Below are 23,079 nucleotides of genomic sequence, written 5' to 3'. Positions count from 1 at the left end.
AGATGCCAAATTTCTAGGCTATTTGCAGCTATTTCAGTGGGAATTAGCCTCTTAAATGTTTTTCTAAGTCCAGTTTAGTATGTAACAAGAAATAACTATAAGAGGCTAAAACTAAACAAATTTAATGAGAAACAGAGAGTGTTGAGTTTTTGGTTGTGACAGAGGATGTGTAACACTTGGAACAAACTAAATACAGAAGACATGAAGTCTTGTTTTCTTAGTATCTCTTAATGAAGACAGAATCTTTTTCTAGAATATAAGCTTAGTTAGCCTGGCTTACATTCAGAAGAAGGATATTTGCATGAAATTCAGTGGCCTGTTTTATACAGGAGCAGTGGGACACATCTTACCTAGTTTGAGTGATCTGGAAGTTAGATGCCAAAGCTGGTTGCCTAACTGTAGCCATCAGCAAGACGGACAGGTGTCTTCAGAGGATGCTTTATCCAGCCGATTTGAAACACCCTTCTCTGCCCTCCTTCTGATCTGGATGGTGGAGAAGGGTCACAGCTATGCCTTGGGACACAGGTTTGCTGTTCCTCTTCACTTGGTGAGCTCAAGGCAGAGGTGGAACCTTACACCAGCCTGTGGGCAGGCACAAGGATGAGCCATCATGTAGGCTCCCTGCGTACAGAGACCTCATGGCAAATGCTCATACAAGTACGTCTTTTGCTTACTCCACTGCCCTTACACACCCTTGCTATCAAACACAGCTTTTTATTTTTACCTTTTAGCTGTATCCTTAGGAAGCATTTCTGTTTCCTTTAGATAATAACTTACAGGCTTTGTAAAGGCTCAGAAAACTCCACTTACAGCAACAGAACTTTTTCAAAGTAAAAAATTCTAGTCCCCAGAGAAGTGTTGCATCCTCCCATTTATGTCTAAGAAGTTGCCAGAATAACGACCCCTGCTTCACGTGCAAACTTATATCTTAAGAAGAGAGAGCAAATAGTGTGATGGGATCTGATTGCCCTCCTCCCACTCACCTCAAAACAGTTCCCTTTTTCACAGCCCCTTTTAAAGTTAAGTTATACAGCCATCACCATAAAAGACTGCAGAGCGTAATTAGCTTCCTAAAAAAGTCATAAACTGCTCTTAGTAAGCCTGTAAACTTGTAGTTCCTAAGGTTGTTTCAGAAGTAAACTGAAGTAAACCTTAAAAAAAATTGCTTTTAGCTAGGCTGAAATCTGCAGACTCAAACTGAGGATTAAAATACAGTCAAAATAATCAAGATGTGGTTATTCTGAACCAGGAAGGCAGGCGTGCTGAAGGGCCAGACTGAACCCCACGGTCATGGTTTTGTAAAGAAACTTAAAAGAGAAGTTGCTGTCTCTACAGTAACATCCCATACTCTTTTGCACATGCAGTTAATGTACAAAATTTTAATATGCCAAAGAAGGATAATGGTGACATACAACATTCCTCAACTGTGTTATAATCTAAATGAAGATGTGATGATCTGCAGAAGAAATTGTTTGTGCTCATGAAAACTGAGAACACACTGACATTATGTATTTACTTCTCCTAGATATGCCAATGCAAACCTGATAAGAATTTGACTCAAAGTGATTGATTAATGCTGGGATTAAATAAATAATGTTTCTCATCAATGTTATATAGATCAGCCTGTATATTTTGTTGCCACAAAAGATTAGTCATATATTGAGTGACTCCTTCCTCTTCCACTTAGTTTAACTGACAAGAGCTGACCCCTTTGCCTCTTGACAGTTGTAATCTGTCACCTTAAAACCCAAAACTCCATAACGAATAACAGTTAAATGACGTGCAATGATTAGACATGTTTGAGTAAATAAAGCAGCCCAAATTTCCCAACCAGACAACAAAGATAGAGACAGACAGACATTGTGCAAAGGCCAAGAAGAATCACTGACTTTTTTGGATTAACTTCAAAGCCTGGCTGTAAATATCAACCCTCTAGTAAAGCTGACTTTTGTTTTCAGACTTGCTGATCAAGCAAATAATAGCCTTATTCTTGCAAAAGAGTTACAACCTTACATGGCTATGTTACGTTGTGTTCTGTTAGGGCTCTATTATGTCCCCATTTGTCTAATCCTGGTGTTTCTGAGTCATCAGAGGAAGATCCAAGGGGATCTTGCCCAGTGTTCTTTGAACTCTGATGGGTACTTTCTAATATAAGACTCAGGAGTTGGCTAGTAATACATCTGGTTTGAAAAGTATTTCTAAATGATGAATCTGAACCATCTGTATGATTTGCAACATCCTTGCAGCCTCCAAGCTCTTTGGACACTTAGAGCACTGTGGGAAGTGGAACTCAGCTCATTCTTGACTGTTATTTCAGCCTGTATTGAAAGTTCCTCACAAGGATAAAAAATCTCTTTCTGTGAGAGCTTGGGGAGGCAGTAATGTAAAAAACAAAACAAACCAAGCAAAACCAAAACACCACCACAACAACAACAAACAAACAAAACAAAACAAAACAAAACACATAGGATGTGTGAGGTTCTCAAGAGTGTTGAAGTTTATTTTATTTCTTTTAATGTTACTGAATATAATTGTATTGTTTCTCTCTTGAGTTTTAGACAGATCCAAATATTTGATTTTGGCATCACTGACTGCATGAACTCCCTTAGCTAGAAGGGAGAAAAAGGTAGTTTTGAGAAAGCTGAAAAGCAACAGAAACATGGCAGCCAAACTGTAATGGGGTGCTCCCATAGAATACAAAGCCGTGTTTTGGCTTCTCTGTTAATTACTTGTTATTTCAATGCTTCTGAACATGTGCTGCTCCTGTTTCTTTTTAGATGCCTAAATATGGAAATATATGCTTAACATAATAAAGATGATGAGTGCTGCAACACCCACATATTAAGTGCCTGGTCCCAGACTGGAATCCAAAACCTGAAACTAAACACCTAGGCTTCTTATACAGCATGCAGAGACAATGAGGTACCTTGCACTAACTATCAGGATGAGGCATGATGGCTACCCCTTATCAGGGGGATAGGCACCCCAGTCAGGATTAGGCAGGAATATTTCAATCGTCTCAGAAGGCAGAATCCAAAAATGACTCAGGAGGTACCTAAAGCATTACTTGCAAGTCTTAAGGAGGACTTTGTTTATTCAACACTCAGTGGCAGAAGCTAGAGCTGGTAGGGTAGTGGTTAGAGAACTCATGACTGGAAGACATGAATTAAATTCCTTCCTTAGCTTCAGAGACCCCACATCCCTGCTTTATAGAATGGTGATGTTCCCTTCTGCTGAAGCTGCATCTCTGCAAAGAAATAAAAAGAAATTGATAGGTCTGGAAGGGTATAGAAAATGAGAAGGAGCTTGATGTAATACTTTGTTGTCTTGGGCCATCAGCTAGAAGTCCCCTCAGTCCTCTCTTCCCCCTTTGCCTTCACTGCCTGGCACCTGTAGCTGTCACCCTATTGTTGGAGTCCATGTTTTAATTGTTCTTCCTTGATGAGAAATTTTGTTGAGAATCTCCATATTTTAGTACTGGTGAACTCAGAGACTCTTTAGTGTGGTAGGAATCCTCTAGGCTAGGTAATGCTTTTGGGACAAGGGCTCAGTTCAGCTGCACCAAGGCTGTTGGAGGCAGCATGGAGATGACCAGGGCAGTGGGACCACACTGACTGTGCAGCACCTGTGTGCTTGCAGGGGCTTGGAAGTCAGAACAGAGGTGAACCGGTGGAGGTGGTGCAAGGCAGGTGAGAGATCTAGCTCTTGTACGGGCTTCTTTATTCAATCACTTTTCTTTCTCTCCTCTTTACTATGGGAGCAATTATTCAGTCTGTAAGTGGGATATGATCCAAGGAACAATATTTTCTAGCCTCAGCACAGAACCTCTTCCTGTGCCCGGTGGAAAACATCTCAATCAAGGGAAGCTTGCTTAGTCTTTTCAAAGCATAAATTCCCTATCTGTGGATAGAAGTAGGAAAGCACCAGAAAAATTAATGAGAGAGATTATCTTGGTCTCTCCCTAACTGTCATATATAAGCCATGCATGGAAGTTTAAGTAGATTATTTTAATTCAAACTAGGAATTAAAAGCCATAAATTTGAGGCACTGCCTTTCAAGCCACACATAATAACAAAAGGAAGAATTTGCCAAAGAAATTTGCTATTATGTCAAACAACTGTTATTTGAAAAAACAAAAGAAGTAAAAAAGAAAACTCTGTGTGGCCAAAAAATTCTGTATTATGCTGGATTTGATTGTTTGTGTGGAATGAAGGCTAGAAAAAAAGAGACCTTGGCATGAAGCTGAACTGGCTGGACATTTCGTGGGTGTGGGCTAGTTTTGCTTTCATTCATTGTTATTTAAAATAATGCCAAAATGTTAATGAGCAGAACATGAGACTCTTGCTAGATGTGCTAAAGTATAGGTAATATTAGGTATATGAAGAAATAAACATCTTAAATTGATAACCATTAAAATCTGTATATTAAAGTGTTCTGAAATCACAAGAAAATATCTGCCTCTGTTGCAATTCAAAATAGTATATTTAAAAGACTGCAAAAGGTATAATACCTGAAGTGTAAGAAGTTAGTGACAGAAATGAGGATGTGTTGACTTGCAGAAAAGGTGTATTGTCTTTGGTCACAGATGCATTTGGGTGGACTTACCCTCTTGTTACAAATAGCACAAGTACTTTTTGACCATGCACAGAGTCACACATGCATTTTTTAACAAATTAATAAAAGTACCAATAGTTGTGTGACCTCTACTCTCAGCATTTATGTAAGCTACTCTGTTTATTGGCAGTAGTTCAGGTTTTTGGAGGTATGGGTCAAAGAAAGCAAGCTAATGAATTCCCAAAACGTATATTTAGAAGGTAACACCATATTGCTTACCCTCTTGCCTCTAAAATGTGCCAGACTCCAGAATATATGAATGGAAACAAGTTTTAATCAAGAAAGGTCAATATTGCTATAACAGAACTGAAATCTATATTTAGCAGGCATAAGTTCTATGGGGAAAATTCCACTGCCACGTGCAGCTTGCAATAGAGAAAAGTGCATGTCCTTCAGTTAGGGTGGCTCCACTGGGCCACATCTGACCAGAAGAAAAGTATTTCAGAGAAGCTCAACAATGGTCTGTAGAGGCAGTGGAACAAAGTCATTCTAGGGAGTGTTTCCAGTAGTTAAACTCTTCAAACCTGCAGAAGAACAATGACCTGTCAGACTTCTTTAAGCTCCTAAAAGTTTTGTTCCTCCTACCCTCAGTCTACCTACCTGTGGGACAGATTTGCCCCTGCATTTTAGTCTGCTCTCTAATGCTTCCATATGCCTTTTAGGGAAACTTCAGGTCTTTGAGCTTCCTGCAGGAACCACCAGCATTCCACTGGAGCCTGGAGAAGTCTCTTTCAAATTGTCCAAGATTTTCCAGCACTTCCCACATTATTTCTGTTTGTGTCAATTATACTTAGGGCAACACTGCACTGAATATTTATTGGGAAGACTTTTCTTCATTTCTGGATGCTTCTGTGTCTCGCAACTGTTAAACAAAGCAAAGGCTTCAGTTCAAAAATCTATTTATAAAACAAAAGCATGGAGAAAGAGAGAAGCCTTGATAAATAGACCGCTAGGGATCTACTGCACAAGCAATGAAGGGGATGGCCGTGTTTTTCCAGCTTGCCAGGATACCGGCAAATGTCTCAGTGATGCACCTAAGAGCAGCTCTGCTTGTTCTACCACAAAGGGAACCTCACAAGGCTGGTGTAGCTGGGGCTGGGCTCCCTGCTGTTGGTCATTAGCTGCTGACATTCACTAACACTGAATTCCTTCCTCCCTGTCCTCTGAGCCATGATGAGGTCCTCAGCTTGAATTACAAACCACAGGTCCTGCTGCTTCCAGTAAACACTGAATATTTAAATTCATGCTCTTTTAAAAATAGTGTAGTAAAGAAATGCTGTTTCTCACAAATGCCTTGAGAATTATAAACAAAGCTGTAGGAGAGAGACAGCTGCCTGTATCTCCAAGGTGTTGGTACAAGTAAAAATCCTGTTCACAGCTGATGCTGGCCACAGTCATTGTTACAAAGTCTTTTGTCACAAACACATAATTCTGTGAATGCAGGAAAATACACTCTAATCTTTTTATATTCACCACTGCTCTAAAGCTGTAAAGCAATGGAAATATGTACCATTTCCAGGAGCCTAATGAAGGGTTGAGAAAAGTTGATAGCTGTGGTCACAACCGAAGGTTGTTAACCCCAGCCAAGCATTAATCTACAGGAAGTACCTCCTCTGATGTTCTTATTGCTGACATAAGCTCAAAATGAAATAAACCACATACAGTAGGTGAAAGGATTTATTTTTCTGTAAGTGCTGTGTTTCCTTTATATGGTGTTTCAAGAGAGTTAATGCCTTTACTGTACCATAGCCAGTCAGTGCCTGTCTAATGTCTACTTCTTTAATAATATAACATATCCTCCTCTCTCTATTACAGATTACTTTTATAAATCATATAAATTGTATCAAGAATCCTGCTTAATATGAATTACTTAGAATTAAAGACAAGGCTTTTTTTCAGTCTTTTTTTCTGAATGCAAATTGTTGCACAACTACCAAAACATGCTGGGACTTTGTGTGACAAGTCTAGTGCTGTAGAACAGAAGATGAAGAATGGCTGGAGTCTGAAAATGGAAAATAATTAGTGTCATAAGGAAAAATTATTTTTCTGAAGATCATTTCCTAGATATTTAGTGCCATGAAAGCATATAAAAAATACTTATTTCCCAAGTCTAATATTAAATTGGTTTAATTTTTCATTTCAAACACTGTTGATAGCAAAGGTAGTTCTCTTTCATTAGATGCCATCTATATTAAGGAGCTGATTTGACTGTCCCTATGTAGTAATTTGAGGCAGTTTTCTTCATATTGCTCATTCTCTGTGTAACCCTCAAGAAGAGGTTAAATGTTCTGATAATAAACATTTGGCTGCTCTCAGTATTTTAAAAGAACAAAATTATGGCATAGCCAAATGAGTTCCAGAATGCAATAAATGTGCTGACTTCAGTAAACATTCACATATTTGACTAGTTTTTTAAAAAGAAGATAGAATGGACAAGGCAAATATCAGAACTACAAGCCTGTACCTCAGGAGAGTAGTCTTCAGCCTTTTCAGGGTTCTGCTTGGAAGAACTCCTTGGGAGGTGATTCTGAAGAAAAGAGGAGTCCAGGAGAACTAGTGATTGATTGTCTAGAATCACCTTCTTTAAGCTCAAGAACTGTCCATCCCGACATGCAGGAGGTCAAGGAAAGGTGGCAGGAGGCCTGCATGGATGGACAAGGAGCTCCTGGTAAAACTCACACATAGAAAGGAAATATAAAGGAGGTGGAAGCAGAGTCAGTTGTCCCAGTGCAGAGGCTGTGTGTGGAATACAGAGGCAGTGTCCGAGCATGCAGGCACAGAGTTAGGAAAGTAAAAGCCTACTAGGAGCTGAGCCTAACAAGTGACTTAAAGGATGCATTAGGAAGAGCATTGCCAGAAGGTCAAGAGAGGTGACTCTTCCTCTCAGCACTAGTGAGACAAATCTGGAGTGCTGTGTCCAGTCCTGGCCTCCCTGGGACAAATGAGACATGGACATACTGGAGCAAGTCCAACCAAGGGCCACAACAATGACTGAGGGCCTGGACCATCTGATATACAAGGAGAGGCTGCGAGAGCTGGGACTGTTCAATCTGGAGCAGCAAAGGCTCAGGTGGGATCTTATCAGTGTGTATAACAACTGATAGGAGGGAGTAAAAACAGAACCGGGCTCTTCTCAATGAAATGCAGTAACAGGGCAAGAGGGAAGAATGAAAAATTGAAATACAGGAAATTCCATTTAAACATAAGAAAAACGTTTCACCATGAGGGTAGTCATACACTGGAACAGATTACTCCTAGAGTTGTGGAGTCTCCATTCTTGGACATATTCAAAACTCAAGTGGACATGGCCCTGAGCACACTGCTTTAGTTGACCCTGCTTTGAGCATGTGGTTGGAGTAGATGATCTCCAGAGGTGCCTTACAACCTCAGCAGTTCTGTGAAAACTTTGAGTTGGGCCATGATTATCCAACTACGTCCAAGCTGGCTTCAAGATTTAGGTTATGCTTATTTCAGGTCATGTTCACAAACAAACCTTTCTCCATCAGTGAAGGAAAGAAACAGTAACCCAAATCATCATGACATCTTCTTACCTCAGTCCTTGCTCCACAAAACAACTGAAAGGGGAGAAATATTTTTTAGAGAGGGTTTTTGGCTTTGATGCAACAGGACATTCCAGAGAAAAGCACCACCTAGCAGGGAGGAAAAGATGTTGAGTAATCACATAGGAACTGAGTCTTTTCAATGGAGCAGAACTTCTAAATGTGCAAGAAGTAGAAGGAAGGAGAAAGAGTTTTGCAGAAGGGTGTTTAGGAAGTGACGGTGACATTCCAAATACACTGGACTGTGAGAACCTGGTGTTGAAATGAAAGATTGCTTTAGTTGCAAGGTTGTCTTTCCGTAAATCAGTAGTCAAATACTGTGTTGAATTCTGGCCATTGTAGTTCAGAAAGGATTGAGACAGGTAGCAAAAATTATTAAGGGCTTCTAAAACGTTCTCATACAGATTAAAATTGTTTACCTTAAGAAACCTAATGTAAGGGGATGTAGTCATTGTCATAATACCAAGCCCTTATCTAATCCTTTTTTGAGCATATCAAAGCACTTTTTCAAAAGTAGAGCCTTATCCCAAATGTTCTTTACATGTGATGAGATATACAAGATAAGCATCACCCAAAAAATCTGTTGCAGAGGTGGAACTAAAAACTCACTTGTTGACTTCCAGAAGATCATTGTAACCACTCAGCCATCCTTCCCAGGGATAACAACAAGAGGACATACAGTGCAGCTGCTTCTCTCTGTAGCAAGATAACATTCAGTCAAATACATGTCAAATTCAAAATTAACTGAAGGATTTACTTGATGCTTGATGTACTTAGCCTTCAAAACTAATTCCAGTTAGGTACCAATGATGCCAAAAGCTCAACAGGATTCAAAATATGTGTGTGGAAAATATTTATAAGCATTGTAGTAAGTGTTGCAACCACTGAGAATTTTTTGAGGGACATGCACTTTCACATGTCAGCTCTTACACCAGTTTATAACACATTTAGGCACATATTTTTCACACCAGCACTTAACTATCATTTCAAGGCAGTTTGCACATAGCAGGAGGTTATTGTTAAGGTCAGAACAGCACGATGAGACACACAACTGGTCAGACATAGTGTGTAAGTGCCTACCTAGCTTCCAAATGAGGTGAAAACACTAATTAAAAGTCATAGCATAAGCTGCATGGTGTAACAGTTTTTAGTCTAAAACAGAGAAGGTAATGCTTAATCTAATCTAATCTAGTCTAATAATGTTTTATAGATACAAGCAAGAACAAATTTAAGACAGAACTGTCGGATACATTTTGTTTTGCCTGCATGTCTTTGGGTTTGTTGAAGTGCCTAATGAGAGCTATATAGATATTTTACTAGGCAGCAGTTAAACAATGACTGCTATACATTCCTGTTGCAGTTGTACAATATAGTAAAAAAGCAAGATGAGTTGTTCTGGGTTTTCTGAGCTCTGCTGCAATAGCAAATGGATCACTCTCTAAGTGTAGTTCAGAGATGTTTGTGCCTATTGTTGGTCTTTGATGGGAAGGCACAGCCTTCCTTTGAGGCCATCAGGGCCTCAGCCTGATCTCAATGTAGACCTGGAAATCTTCTCAAGATACCTGTGTTTGTTGTTGGAATTGATGAGCAGAGGCAAGATTTTAAAACACAGACACCCCATAAACCTCCCCCCTGCTTCAAAATCACCAGTCTCCTGTTTCAGAGAGAAATATGAGAAACAACTGTATGTGTCTTTCTGCATATCTAACCCTTCTTCCCCATTTGAACATGCAGTCTTTGTGTTTCAGCTGCGTTATGTGTTTGTCTTGTGGACACATACAATTCTCAGGGTTGCTGTATTATTTACCAAAATGAACCACCTTTGCCTTAGGAAATCAGTGCTCTGTATTTTTTCTCTGTTATTTCTCATAGTGTTTTTAAGTGTAAGCATGAGTTTTAATAATTTCTTTTTATTAATGTAATTTCAGAGAAAGAACGATCTCTATACTCTTTCTTCCAATGTGTCCTTCGAAGTTAAGAGCATGCCATATAAAGTGCAACCAGCAAAGCTCCCCAAAGGAAGCATAGCAGTAAGTAACTGAAAATGATATCTTTGTGTGAAGCACATGTATTTGGTCATTCTGATCACAGCTGTGAAAGTTTTTATAGATGAAAATATTGAGATCAGTCTTTCCTGTCTTTCTGGTGTGAATTCCTGATATGATACCTAAAGGAAATACCTTTATTGCTTTCTGTGGAAGTTGCTGATATATGATACTAATTCCATTTTAAAATAATTTCTTGCTGCATTAATCTGCAGACTGCTTTGTTGCGATCAGGATGGATTTTTCACCTAGAAGAAAACAAGAAATGGTGAAAGCAAGTGTGTTATTACCTTGCTTAGAGTAAAAAAAATCTGCAAGAATTTTTTTGTGCAAAATCCAGAATCTTGTTTCTGTCAGGTTTAGAGGTTTCACTCTTTTTCCGGTCAGCAGTTCTCTCACACAAACTTAGGATTATCTATGGCAACTTCTCTCCTATCTGTATTAAGCTTCTTTGATACCCTGATTTTCAGAAAGGTCTGCATATCTCTCCAGGGTTTCCACGTCACAGCACAGCAGTTGCAAATATGAAATTACCTGGTGATCCCTACAGATGTGGTTGATAGATAGATACTAAAGTACTTGCCTTATTTGCATAGAAAGATTTGCATGGCCATGGATTACTATATGAAAAAATAATCTTGAAGGCAAAGGTTTGATTTAATTGTTTGCTAGTGCGAAAGCGTTAAGTCTGGGGAGAAATTTAAAAGAATTTGCTTGTCATGGTGTCTAATACCATGGTTAAAATTCACTCTATTTCATTATTACTGATAGAAATAAGCAAAATATGAGTGCAAAATTTGATTCTACCATAAGAGTTATGTGAATTTGAAGACTTGTTGTTCTCACCTTTATAAAGATTTATCATCCATAGTCCTTTTAAAAGATAAGCTCAGTACAAATTTTTCCCAGTTAAATCCTGATGCAAATACATCGTATCAGTCTGTTGAGATGCAGTAGGGAACAGAATATTTTCTTACATGGAAAACCAACATAAAAAAGCACTTTACAGCTTGCAATGAATATATTTTAGAGGATCCAGGCTATAAAGCTTTGTTTTGAACAAGCACAGATTGAACGGTTGATGTTAATACTTGCTCTGGGGAGACACAAGGTGAATTCTCGGTCCTATATGCCCAGTGACGCCAACCTCTAACATCAGGACAACCTTGATTTTACCAGAGAGGTTTGGTGCTCAAGGCAGTATTCATACAGAAAGGTTCAAAGGCTCCAAGCTGACAGTTATACTCAGGCTCTTTTTATTAATATTTTCTTGCAGCATGTGTTCCATACCAGAAACACATGTTGTGCAGAACTCTGTTGATAGTGGTGCCTTCATCTGGACTGAAGTGCTTTACCCCAGGTGATAGCCTGCTGTTCTCAACAAGTGTCAGATGATCTATCAAATGATCAGATAAGCATTTTATTCTCTTACTCCAGCCAGTATAATGCTTGTTATTTGCTGCAGATGATTTATAACAAAATGCCTGTAATGGCAACTGTAAAATGTTGAAAAATGATAGCGCTTTTATGTCGTTTCATATCTGAACATGGCAGTGGATGCTTGCCAGCTCTACAGCTTGATGTGTTATATGCACAAGCTCTTTTGATGTTCCACTTGCAAGAAGAAATATTTGCTTGAAGTTGGGCAATGCTTAATATTTTCGCTCCTTCTGAAAAAGATCACTGGTTGTGCTTTAAAAAGTTTCCAAAGATTTATTTGGAAGTTTATGGTTTTCTTTCAGACAATGCAAGGATGGAAGTGGAATAAAGATTTTAATATTTTAAAATTAATTGTCAAAAGAATATATATTTTAAATGATCAGCTAACAACTTACAGTTTATACAGTGAAGAGAATATATTCTAAAAGAACAGAGCATATGACCTTCATTTAACTCATACAGCACTGGGTTCCAATTTTGCAGGCTGGTATATATATTTAATGTCAATTGTATAAAGAATCCCATACACATTGGTAATCTACACAGTCATGTGTATATGCTTACACATTTGCAGCACTGAGGTCTTGATTTCCATCATCACAGAATATAGGACTATAATTTGAACAGAGGGTCATTATATATAGATGTGTGAAAGGTTACCTAAACGTAAGAAAGTCTCAGTCTTTTCTAGTAGAACATTAGAGTGAAAAGGGCATCAAAATTAGCTTGGAACTTAGTGGAGCTTAAACCAAGATTCACCGAAATTAAAAAAAAAGTATTTCTATTGATTTTGATAGGCTTGGAATTACAACTACATATTGTACAACTGGTTGTATTTCCTTGCTAATAGCTGTATCATTCAAGAGAAAATTGTAGGTTTTTTCTTAGAGGCATTATTATGGTAAATGATACAATCCTATTTGATAAATTTCATGTGCAAGGTAAAATAATACTTTTTTGTTATAAAAAGTATACAGTTACAATGAGCAGTAATTTGTTCAGTTTGAATTTATGATTCTTGAGTATTGGAGTTTAATAAAAGATGATTGCTTTTCTTAAATGCTTGATGGGATCTTCAGAAGGGATGCATATAGGATAAACTGTTTGACCATTGTCCTACAGTGAGTAAAACTGATGTCAGACTAAAGCCTTTAACTCTTTTTTAGCTATTACATGGTGATGAGGACTTTAATTTTAAATGTGCTATATTCCTTATTAAATATATTTGCACAAACGTTCATAAATGTCAATATTAATTATGACTACAAGCTCAAGGGCACTTTTACATTTTATTTTGAGCATTTTTGCAGAATGTGTAAGAACATCATGCTGCCAAGGTTGGAAGGGAACATGTAGGAGTATAAAGAGTTCCCGTTTCTCAGTCTCTGTAGGTAAAATGAGTAAAGATTAGAGGAAGGTCATCATGGGCAGTAAATCTATTAAGTAACTAATTTATTTGGTAAGTTTCTTTTTAAGTGTGTATTAAAGGACAAGAGGGAAAAAAATAGCTTTGTGAGAATATCACCAGCAGACACTGCATTCGGGCCATTCTGAATGTCTGCACTGGTAAAACCTCATTCCCATCTATCCACAAGGGCCTGCTGATGAACGAGCAGCTTACCACACATGCTACTGTCTGCATTGTGCTGCCTTCCAGTGGAATCAAAGACAATAGTGAAGCTATACATTGAGTAGCACCAAAATAGGAGAAAAATTCAAACTGTACAAAAAATAGTGGCAAAAAAAAAAGATTTCTTTTATTTACTTGCAATGTGCTTTACTGTGGCACATTAAAAAAAAAAAAAAAAAGAAGTTAAATAAATTCCCCCCTGTAGAAATACTTTAATGGAGCCACAACAGTGCTTCTGAAGGTGAGACTATTAGGCAGCATCCAAGCTACGATGAGCTTGTATTTTATTTCCAATAGCAGAGAAAGGCTAACGAACTCTGAAGTTTGTCTCACCCTCATCTTGGTTCTTGAGGCAGATGGCACTCCTTGTCACCGCTTTACAGACAAAAGGTGTGAGAGGTTTGGCAGTGTGAAAAGCCAAAAGTCAGATGGCTTCTCTCAAGTCCATGAGGTGCTTTACACCCCTGATAGAGAAGCAACCACAGTTTTCACTGTTCGCTATAAGAAAGTCTTCCAGCCCTGAATGGAGAGGAAAGCCAACATGTATCTTACGTACAGTGCCAACACACAACACTTGTGTAAAAATTCCACTTCTTCATATTGACTGCCTTAGATGAAAACAGATAAATCCCCCCAAAAACGTTTCCTGGCTCTGATCCTGAACTACTAAACCTACCACATGGAGAAGAACAGAAATCCAAGCCGAATAATGCAAACTTGTGTTAAATCAAAATCATATTTAAAACTGTTGTGGACAGCATGGGGTGGAGAAGGAACAATTTTCTGTAGAAATGGTGAAATGAGGCAGGCAAAACTGAAGGGATGCTTTGTTTCTTTCTTTCCCTCCAGCTTCTGCCTCAGCTCTGTGGGTGTTCAGGACTTGCAGTGTCAAACTGTTCACTGGGAATTGCTTTAGTAGCCATGCGAGTCTTTGTACACAGTATAAAACGTGGCAGCCCAGGGGCGTTGTATACTACTGGTAATGCACACAGACAGGAGTGAGACTGACAACTACAAAAAACCCTCTGCTCAGGAAATAAATCTCAAGCACTTAGCACAACCCTTGCCTTGCTTTCAAAAACCCAAGACAAAGACGGATTCATGGGAAAAGGATGTGGGTGAGGCAAGATGGTTTTAAGATTTTAGCAAACCATCTTGTTTGTGGCACCACAGCCTTTGCCAGCAGAGGAAGTGCACGGTGTGGATGAGTTGGGATTTTTAATCTATTTCAGTTTTTGCTGTCTCGGGGCCCATTAAATTTTCATCAGCACTTTCTAACTCTTGTGTGGTATGTGATCAGGTCTTCAAGGTTTGCCTCAGGGCAGCATTCATGAGGATTTTCAGGCAGTAGAAGGGAGATGCTTTCTTCCTTGGACGGCTGAGCTCATTGCTTGCTACAGGCTTCATGCATCTCCGCATCCTTTCTGATTTCCCTGGCCACATAAGCCTTTTACTTGCATTCATCTTTTTCCCTAACCAGTTTTTCTCTGGGAAGAATCTTTACAGACAGGTCAGATGACCGTTTTCTCATTTCTCTGCCCATGCATTTTAATGGCAGATACAATACCACTCTGAGACACAAGGAAAGCCATTCAAAAACATTTTGTCCTTACTAAATGAGTGCTGCTCTTGGTGAAGCTAATGATACAGAGAGTCTATGAAGTTCTACAGTAGTTAAGAAGCAACCCAAAGAGGAGCCTGGGGACGGGAATGGTTTCCCTGCAGTGACGTAGTTGATCACTTGATCACACCGGCAAGATATCTGTTGGGACCCGGGGGTGCGATTTTATGGGTCTTTTTACTAATTCTTTTTGACTCAAAATATTTTTTCTTGCTTTAATTGGCTAACATATGACTTCTTTGTATATGTTATCTTTTGAAGTCTTTTGGAGTAATAACTATTTACAGCTGCATCAGAGAAACTTATTAGCTGAATGTGTTTGTTAGATCAACAATGGTATGGCCAGCACTGCAAGCATTTCATCTTGGGGATACAGGTCAATGTCAAAGTGCTAACTCCAGAAGGATTGGGCAGTGTCTTGGAATTTTCTGTGTAACCCTCACTGTAAGCTTTGGTAGAAGGCAAGTCGTATCCCACATACATAAGTGTTTGTCCGCAGTTTCAACTATGATCTGTGTCCCACAACAGTGAGGAATACTATAAAAGAAATATTCAGCAGGTGACCTCAGCAGACGGCCATCTTTCTAAATGCTGTGTCAGAGTAGGGGACAGTTGGCTGCACAGATGATATAAGTGAAAAGGACTATTCCAAAGGGTCTTCCAGTTCAGCATGACAGTAGCTGGGAGACAGATCTGCTGGTGCTTGCAGAATGAAATGTCTGAGAAATTATGCTGATCATGAGAAACTGTGAGAGAGGATCAAGGAGAAAAGTGAGAGAAATGGAATTGACTTTGAACTGGACTACAGAGTCATGTCCAGTCTTCAAACTTAGGATGCTGTTCCATGAATGAATAAGTATAGTGTTGCGCTAAATTTCAAGTGCAAATAGCACCTGAATAGCAAAAAAAAAAAAAAAAAAAAAAAAAAAAGGGACTGGGAAATAGATCGTTCATTCTTGTAATGAAAAAAATAATTTCCATCTGTCACATACTTATCGTGTTTAAGGGAGACTAGCAGTAAATGAGTAAATGAAAGAGGTCCAACAGAAAACCCCAAAGAGAAATAACTTCCTAGACTAACAATAGAGAGGAAGTTCATCAAAATAAACTGAACTGAAGGGACACAATTGTGGCTGAGGGGCTAAGGAAAGCTCAAACTGAGGAGCCTTCCAAGCAGAGTCTGAGAGCGTAGAATAAATTTGGTACAAGGTGTGGAAGGGAGAGTGAGGACAAGGTGACACATGTGGGTGGCCCCAGAAGGAGAAGGACAGAAGGGTTATTACTACTCTTTGTTGAGATGAAGGTCTAAAGAGAGAAATTTGCTGAGTCAATTAAAACCTTTCATAACTCATGTTATACGCACCTGCTGCTTTCTAGAGCCTCGGACAATAAGAGGGAGCGTTTCATGCTTATTTCTCATTTAGGTAACAATCTGCATGCTTGGCTTCTTTTAAGGACCATAACATCGTACTGCGCATTGGGCTTTGTGACAGGGACAATGCACTCTGCGTGAGCTTCATTTTGGACTTCTTAGCTGTAATGCAAGTCGTAGAAAAAAATGTATACTGGTTTGTCAACAGAAATTAAATTGAGAATAATGTAGCTGGTATCTGTTGTGGTTTGAGTTAAGAGTTTGGGCTGAAGTCAAACGCTGGTGCAGAGTAATTCAATGTAAGTCTGTTGTACTGGCCTAGGCTGTACCTGCATACATGTGAGTAGAGTTTTCCTCCTTGAATCTTGAAGCATCTGCACAGAGGGTATTTTTTGCTTCTCTGTTAAGTGAAAATGATTTGTTTGTCTGATACAAGACTTTTGTATATGCGCGAATCCCATTTCTAGTAATTATCATGAGCAAGTGGGAAGGAACTTGTAGTAAATGAAGCAAACATGGGAGAATTCCAAGCAATATGTGTTTCTAATCTGCAAAATGTTATTGAAGTGGATGCTTATAACCTCTGTATTCTACCATCAGATGTGCTTTACTTGATTGATTTTTGTTCATTTAATATATTCTTTTCATTTCAGATCAGAACATCTGTCATTTGGTCCACTCCAAATGTCTCCTTTGTAATCCCTTTATGGGTTATAATTCTAGCAATACTTCTTGGACTACTGGTACTAGCAATGTTGACCCTAGCTTTATGGAAGGTATGTTTCATTATTACTGTTATTTTTGTTGTTAAAAAACCCTGAAAGAGACTGGAAGACACTAACAGATAAGAAAAAGAGAGGCTGGAATTTTGTGATCTTTAACAGTTTGGAGCAAAAGCAACAATACATGTGTCTTGTTTGTTTTGGCATTTCTGACATGCTAGTGTCACTGACCTTTATGGAGGGAACTTGTTTTCAAAGTCCTTCTTTATTATTAAAGTCTGGTTATAAATGGGCATACAGAGTTTGGCTCCATTTCCCAAGACCTATGATCCTCTTTTTCAGGATGCTTAGGTTCAAAAAGAAGTGACTCTAACTTTGTTTTCTCTGAATACTTCAGGAATTTCCAGTTTTTGTCAGCATGTAACAACACTCCCAGCTTTGAGAATTAGATTTCAGAAGTTTTCCTTTTATATAAGGATGTCATATCTTCTGTTTTCAAAATTTTCTAGCTCTGTGTTGGTTGTTACACTCCTCCTCACAAGTTTTAAGACAAGTTACTGGAAACTTATTTTTCGGCCATAGTCTCAGTTGTTGTTAAAAAAAGAAAAAAAGTTAAAATAACTTCTCAAATTGGGATATGGCTCATCTGCCTTTAGCTGCCTACAGGTTATAGGTTAGCTGTCTAGCCTGTGCTACTTTTTCAGATTCACCTATACAGTTAACAAAAGCAAAAAGCTATGTCTAAAATATGAGAGGATGAGAGAAATGATCTTTGGCGTTACTCTCCTTTGACCTCTCGTGAAGCCTACATAATTTTGACCTTTTGACCAAAAGGGTAACTTTTAAGCAGTTAAGTTAGGTGAGAGGAATCTCACCTTTAGTAATCATTAGTCTAGGTCACAACCCTGTCCTGTGCACATTTCCCAGCACATCTTCCACCTCTTTTATTGTTACTATCTGTCAATCTAAATATCTTTTCTGAATGAGTGTCTTGCTGATATGTAATTAGCAGTTTTCTCATTAGAGTCAGGCAGTATCAGCATTCAAACCAACTTTACATCTCCTGCAATTTTTAAAGCTCAATGCACCTAAAACTTTCATTTTTCATAGGGAATGATTTGAATAGAAACAAAAACGCTTCACAGTCTATCAGCCTGCCATGGGTTGTGCCTGACCTTTCAGGTTGACTGAGTGAAGAATGAAATGCAGCTGAGTCTTCCTGTGGTTGTCTTACCATGACGCTTTTGTATCTGTTGTTTGTTTTCTGCAGTGTGGCTTCTTTGACAGAGCTAGACCTCCTCAAGATGACATGGCTGACAGGGAACAGCTGACAAATAACAAGACTACTGATGCATAGAGGAAGAGAGTGACAGTTCAAGTCAGAATCCTGCCTGAGACTAGAAACATGATGAGGATTAAATGAAGGCTTCTTTCCACCAGTCTTCCTTTGTACCTGCAAGTGATGTGGTGTCGTAAACTGATCTATGCAACGTTCTGAGAGCGTGCCACATGATGGCCATCCTTGCCAAAGAAAGCAGCTTTATCACTGCCTTACAAACATACTCACCACTGAACAGAATGTTTATCCCAAATTCCAGTCTACATTTCAGCAGATGCTTTTGAACACGTGTGGTATACTGAGGTGCTTCCAGAACAAGCCCACATCTCCCAAGGAGAGAACACCTCCATTGCTGTATTGTCTAGAAGATGGACCAGGACAAAACTTCTGAACGCTACTGTATCATGCAGAATACCTTTGACACCTCCCTAAGAATAAGAACTTTTATGAAATTATGTCTCAGGGAGACAAGCAATATATCAGTACTGTGAAAGTACTTCTGAAAAACAAAGGTAGTCTATGAAGAACTTTATAGATAGGGCACAATAATTTATTTTTCCACCTTTTCAGGATAAGTATCTGATATAATCATCAACTTAGATTTTGAGACAAGAAAGTAAAAAAATAGAAATCATGTACTTACCTTGCCTGTAAATAGAAAAGTAAGCCCATTGTACACACAGAACACATCTTTCTTGGCTATAAAATGTTTGCAAAGCAGAAGATTTATGCAACATTTTACAAGACATATGATAAACAAGTACATGTTGTATCTCTTTCAACGCAAAGCTGGCAGTATCACACCCAGATAACTAAATCCATGCACAGTGTAGCACAGAGGGAGAGTTGTCCCCTCATTGCTGATGGCTGACATCTGTGCAGATGGCATGGGATACAGCCCCTTGTGAAACACTGATTTAAATTATCACAGCCACACTGGTAATCTTAAGAAGGCTTGGGGGTTTTGGGCTAGGATAAATTTTCTTTGTTACTTTGTTGAAATGGCCTCTTAAAATGTAATGGCTACTGCCATTGTATCTTCTGTTTAATGTGTATTGTAGACCCTAATGCTTTGTTCATCTAAAGAAATCTTTGCCTTTTTTTTTAATTTTATTTTACAGCCTACAAGCTGCCAGCCTATTTAAAGTGTTCGTTTCAACAAAGTTTAGGGCTGAATAGAATTATTTCTTAAGAAAAGCCTTGCACGGAAGGTGGGCTGTATTTGTATTTATGCAGAAAAATATGATGCCAGTGGCCAAACGTGAACAAAAAGAAGGAAAGTTATTTTGAGGTAAAGAGCAAAAATAATATACATTTAGGATTTTTTTTTTTTTTTCTGGATTGAGGATTCCGAAGGAAGAGAGGCTTCATTCTTTCTCTTCCATCAGCAAATGATCCTTATCTCAGCAGAGGCTCTAAGCTCTGATCTGTGCAAATTTGTGCCAGAAAGCTTGAGTCTTAGAGTGCTACGAGTGTGGAACTATGTATATTGTGTAAACTTCAGGAGGGATTGTTCATTTTCTGAAACAAACACCACACTTTCTTTTCCTGAGTTGCTTTTCTTTCCAATCCATCTCAGCTTCTTAATTGGCAAATGGGCTCATCCATTCTGCCACTGCTTGGCTGCCTTTAGATAGCTGCCCTTCTGCTTCCTGAGACTTGGGGACAGAACTAACCATGAGACATTGTCCCTTCTGTCAGTCTGGCAGGACATTTTACAGTTTTACCATTTCTTGCATGCAGGCTGAGCTGTGAAATTGAAGTGGGATCTAGGGAACTTGAGAAGATGTGTTCCATGTTAATATCTAAAGCAAATTTGCAAGAAGACCATTATGGATTCTTTAGCTTTAGGAGTGTCTGCTGCTGATAAATAGCACCACAAAGCAAGCCCGTCCCACATTTGCACACCTCTGTATCCCATACATTCCAGGCAAAATCATCCTCTCATAAAAAAACAGTGAGCTTCTAGCTTTTGTAAATATTGAATTGTTGTGTGTAGCAGCTTCTCAAATAAGATCAGCTAGCTCATTGCAGTCACATCATCTGCACAGCTCCTACTCTGATGCAATAGCACCATAAGAAGATACTGAACATAGGACTTTTATATGTGCAATACTTTATATTACTTATATACCTGAAGCATGTTTACACTGGCATTTGTGGTTGTTTTTTGAACTTTTGAATATACTGATTAATGATTACAATAAAGAACAAAGAATAGGAAAAAGAAAGAAAAAAAACAAAACACCACAGCTCTGTTTAGCATTTGTTGCAATGTGTTTTCAATCCTGCATTGCTCTGAGGATGGGACTAGGTGACCTAATAAGTTCTTTGCAGTTGTAGCATCTATGGTTCACTTTTGAGCAATTATTCTCCATTTCAATGATGGGCAAAACATGTTCAGATACTAAATTTAAACCAAAAAGAAAAGAACCTCAGTGACTGCTGGGCCTGGCTGGAATCCATTGGCTGCAGCTGTGTAATGTCACTGGAAACCAAATTAGAGGCACATGATCTGACAAACAGTTACTTTGAGCAAAACTTTGTTTTATATTTCTACATCCTTGTAGATTAAACTTCCCCCGTGGAAATGTCTGGAGCCGTGTGCTGTCAAGGACTGTAGTCTTGGGTCCCAGAGTTGTGGATAGCTTTGACTGCAAATTGCAAACAGCTTTGCAAAGGAGATTTCTGTGTTTCAGTGCTTGCCAAGAGTGTTTATCCCCTGGGGAGATTGCATCCTGGATGTGGACACCAGCAGGCAGTTGACATAATCTTTCCCCCAGTATATTAGTAATGTGCTGCACGATAACCTCTGCCACATCCCTACATGACTGAACTTTTGTTTCAGTGATGTCAGCCTTGTAATGAGTTACTAAATGCAGCTTTCTGTAAAAGTAATTCAGCCTTACACATCCAAATGTATGTCGTGAGCTGCTAATTGCTGAGAATACAGCAGTAGTTGGGAGAACAGAAAAAATAGCAGGTCACTTTATAAATTAAAACCTCTTAAACTGTTTATTGCTATGACCACCACATCAGTCTAGGAAACAGAGAGACATTCATCTTTCAGTTCACATGCTTCTCACCGAGTTTGAGAAATGCTGTCCAGCTATTTCATCATACAGCAGAATTTTAAGAGTGTCAAGGGTCAAGTGACATTTTCTGTTTTATGAAAATTTCAGAATGTACATAACAGGAATCAGTACATTTGGATATGTTGCCACTTACGGATTTAATCTTTAAAGGTATTTGGCAAACACAATTTTCATTTAACGACAAGCTTGTTAAGAATTTTCTCTTGTCACCATTCTGTAACTCATTTACCATTTTTCTGTCTTCTCCAGCGTTTTTGCCCTGACAGCTTTTCCAGGTTTCCCACATTAGACATCTCTTAAAAATGGCACTGATTTTCTCTACCTTCCACTGTGACTTTTTCATCCATTAGCAAGAAGGATCTCCTAATGGGCATGGCACACATTAACTAAAAAGCCTTTTGAGAACCAATAAAACACCTAGAGATATGCAGGGGAGAGAAAGTCCCAACCGGCTATTGGCTATGGGATTCCACAACACTGTAGCAAACTTTTTTCATTAAATGCCATCTGACACACTGCCTTTAGGAATTATGAGTGAGTGTTTTATTTATGATTGTTGGCAAAGATCCATATTAAAATGTAGTGTAATGGTAGTGCCTCTTGACAATAAAAAGTCTTGAATTTAGCTTATGCAGGCGCCATGATGTGACACAGCAGGAATGCTTTTAATATTGAAGGACTGTTCTCATTTTGCCTGCATGTTGTGTTTGGGGGGAACTTAACTATTCAAGATGCTACCCTACTGTACACAGTGATTTTTAGAAAAGAAGAATGGAAGTAATTGTTCAACTCACTTTTCAGATGGTTTCATTTGCTTTAATCATGTTGCATCTACTTAACCGATGCACCACATTTCATTTGCTGTGTATTGTTCTTTGTTTCAGTAATGGTTTGCAAAGTGGATTTCAGCAACTCTTTCCAAAACTGCTCTGTGTCAGGCAGGACTGCTTTTCCAGAAACAAGCTCAGGATCACAGCAGCAGAGCAGGATTCAGGATGCCATGTGGAATGGTCAGTGCATTGCAAAGCCCAGCTTACTTTTCAACATTTTGCCCAAACTCATATTCAGAGTCATATTAACAAACCATCAACCTTAGATTCCCATTTCTCCTGTGCCTGCCCTCATTTATCATCACTGTAAAGACCAAATACCAAGCAATCCTGACAGCAAAGCTTGGGAGGAGGAGGGCACACTTTAACCTGCACAAGAGAAATAAAAGGCAACCAAATCAAGTGCATGGCAAAAGCAGAAACAGCATCTGTCTTCTGATGCTCTCCCAGTCATGAAGGTTAATATTTTCCATTTATCACATTAGACCTACAGCATCAGAAAATAATCTCTGAAGTTGCGAAGAGTTTCCATGAATCTCATATCATATCCGTTGTAGAAATTTTACATTTTGAAGTATATATGATAGTTCTTGACTCTTCAAATAGCCTTGCTGATTGGGGTTTTTTGTTATTTTTTAGTATTTTAGTAGCATTTAGGAAAAGTCAGGTCAGCATAGTAGAAGCTGAGAAAGAAAATAGGTTTAAACTAGCAGTGAAGTCTAACAGGAGGCCCAGGCTTAGATCTAGACTTTCCATTTTTAGGCACAGAATAGGCATCGGGAGATATCTCAGGTGTCTGCTAAGTCTTCCA

At 38.8% G+C, this 23,079-nt stretch overlaps 1 protein-coding gene across 1 annotated transcript in view; it reads left to right on the top strand.

The window, feature by feature from the left end:
• Positions 1 to 22,068, top strand: part of ITGA8 (integrin subunit alpha 8) — a 105,074-nt gene extending 83,006 nt beyond the window's left edge. Inside the window, exons 28-30 of the mRNA XM_082046934.1 lie at positions 10,103 to 10,204; positions 16,936 to 17,058; positions 18,275 to 22,068. Of these exons, the coding sequence (XP_081903060.1) occupies positions 10,103 to 10,204; positions 16,936 to 17,058; positions 18,275 to 18,361 (312 nt within the window). The 3' untranslated portion in view covers positions 18,362 to 22,068. The remainder of the gene's footprint in view (positions 1 to 10,102; positions 10,205 to 16,935; positions 17,059 to 18,274) is intronic.
• Positions 22,069 to 23,079: the final 1,011 nt, after the last annotated feature.

This window comes from Streptopelia decaocto, assembly GCF_964273445.1.
Source record: "Streptopelia decaocto genome assembly, chromosome: 2".
Classification (NCBI taxonomy): Eukaryota; Metazoa; Chordata; class Aves; order Columbiformes; family Columbidae; genus Streptopelia; species Streptopelia decaocto.
The sequence above is the reverse complement of the archived record's forward strand: the minus strand, read 5'-3'. Positions and strand labels throughout refer to the sequence as shown.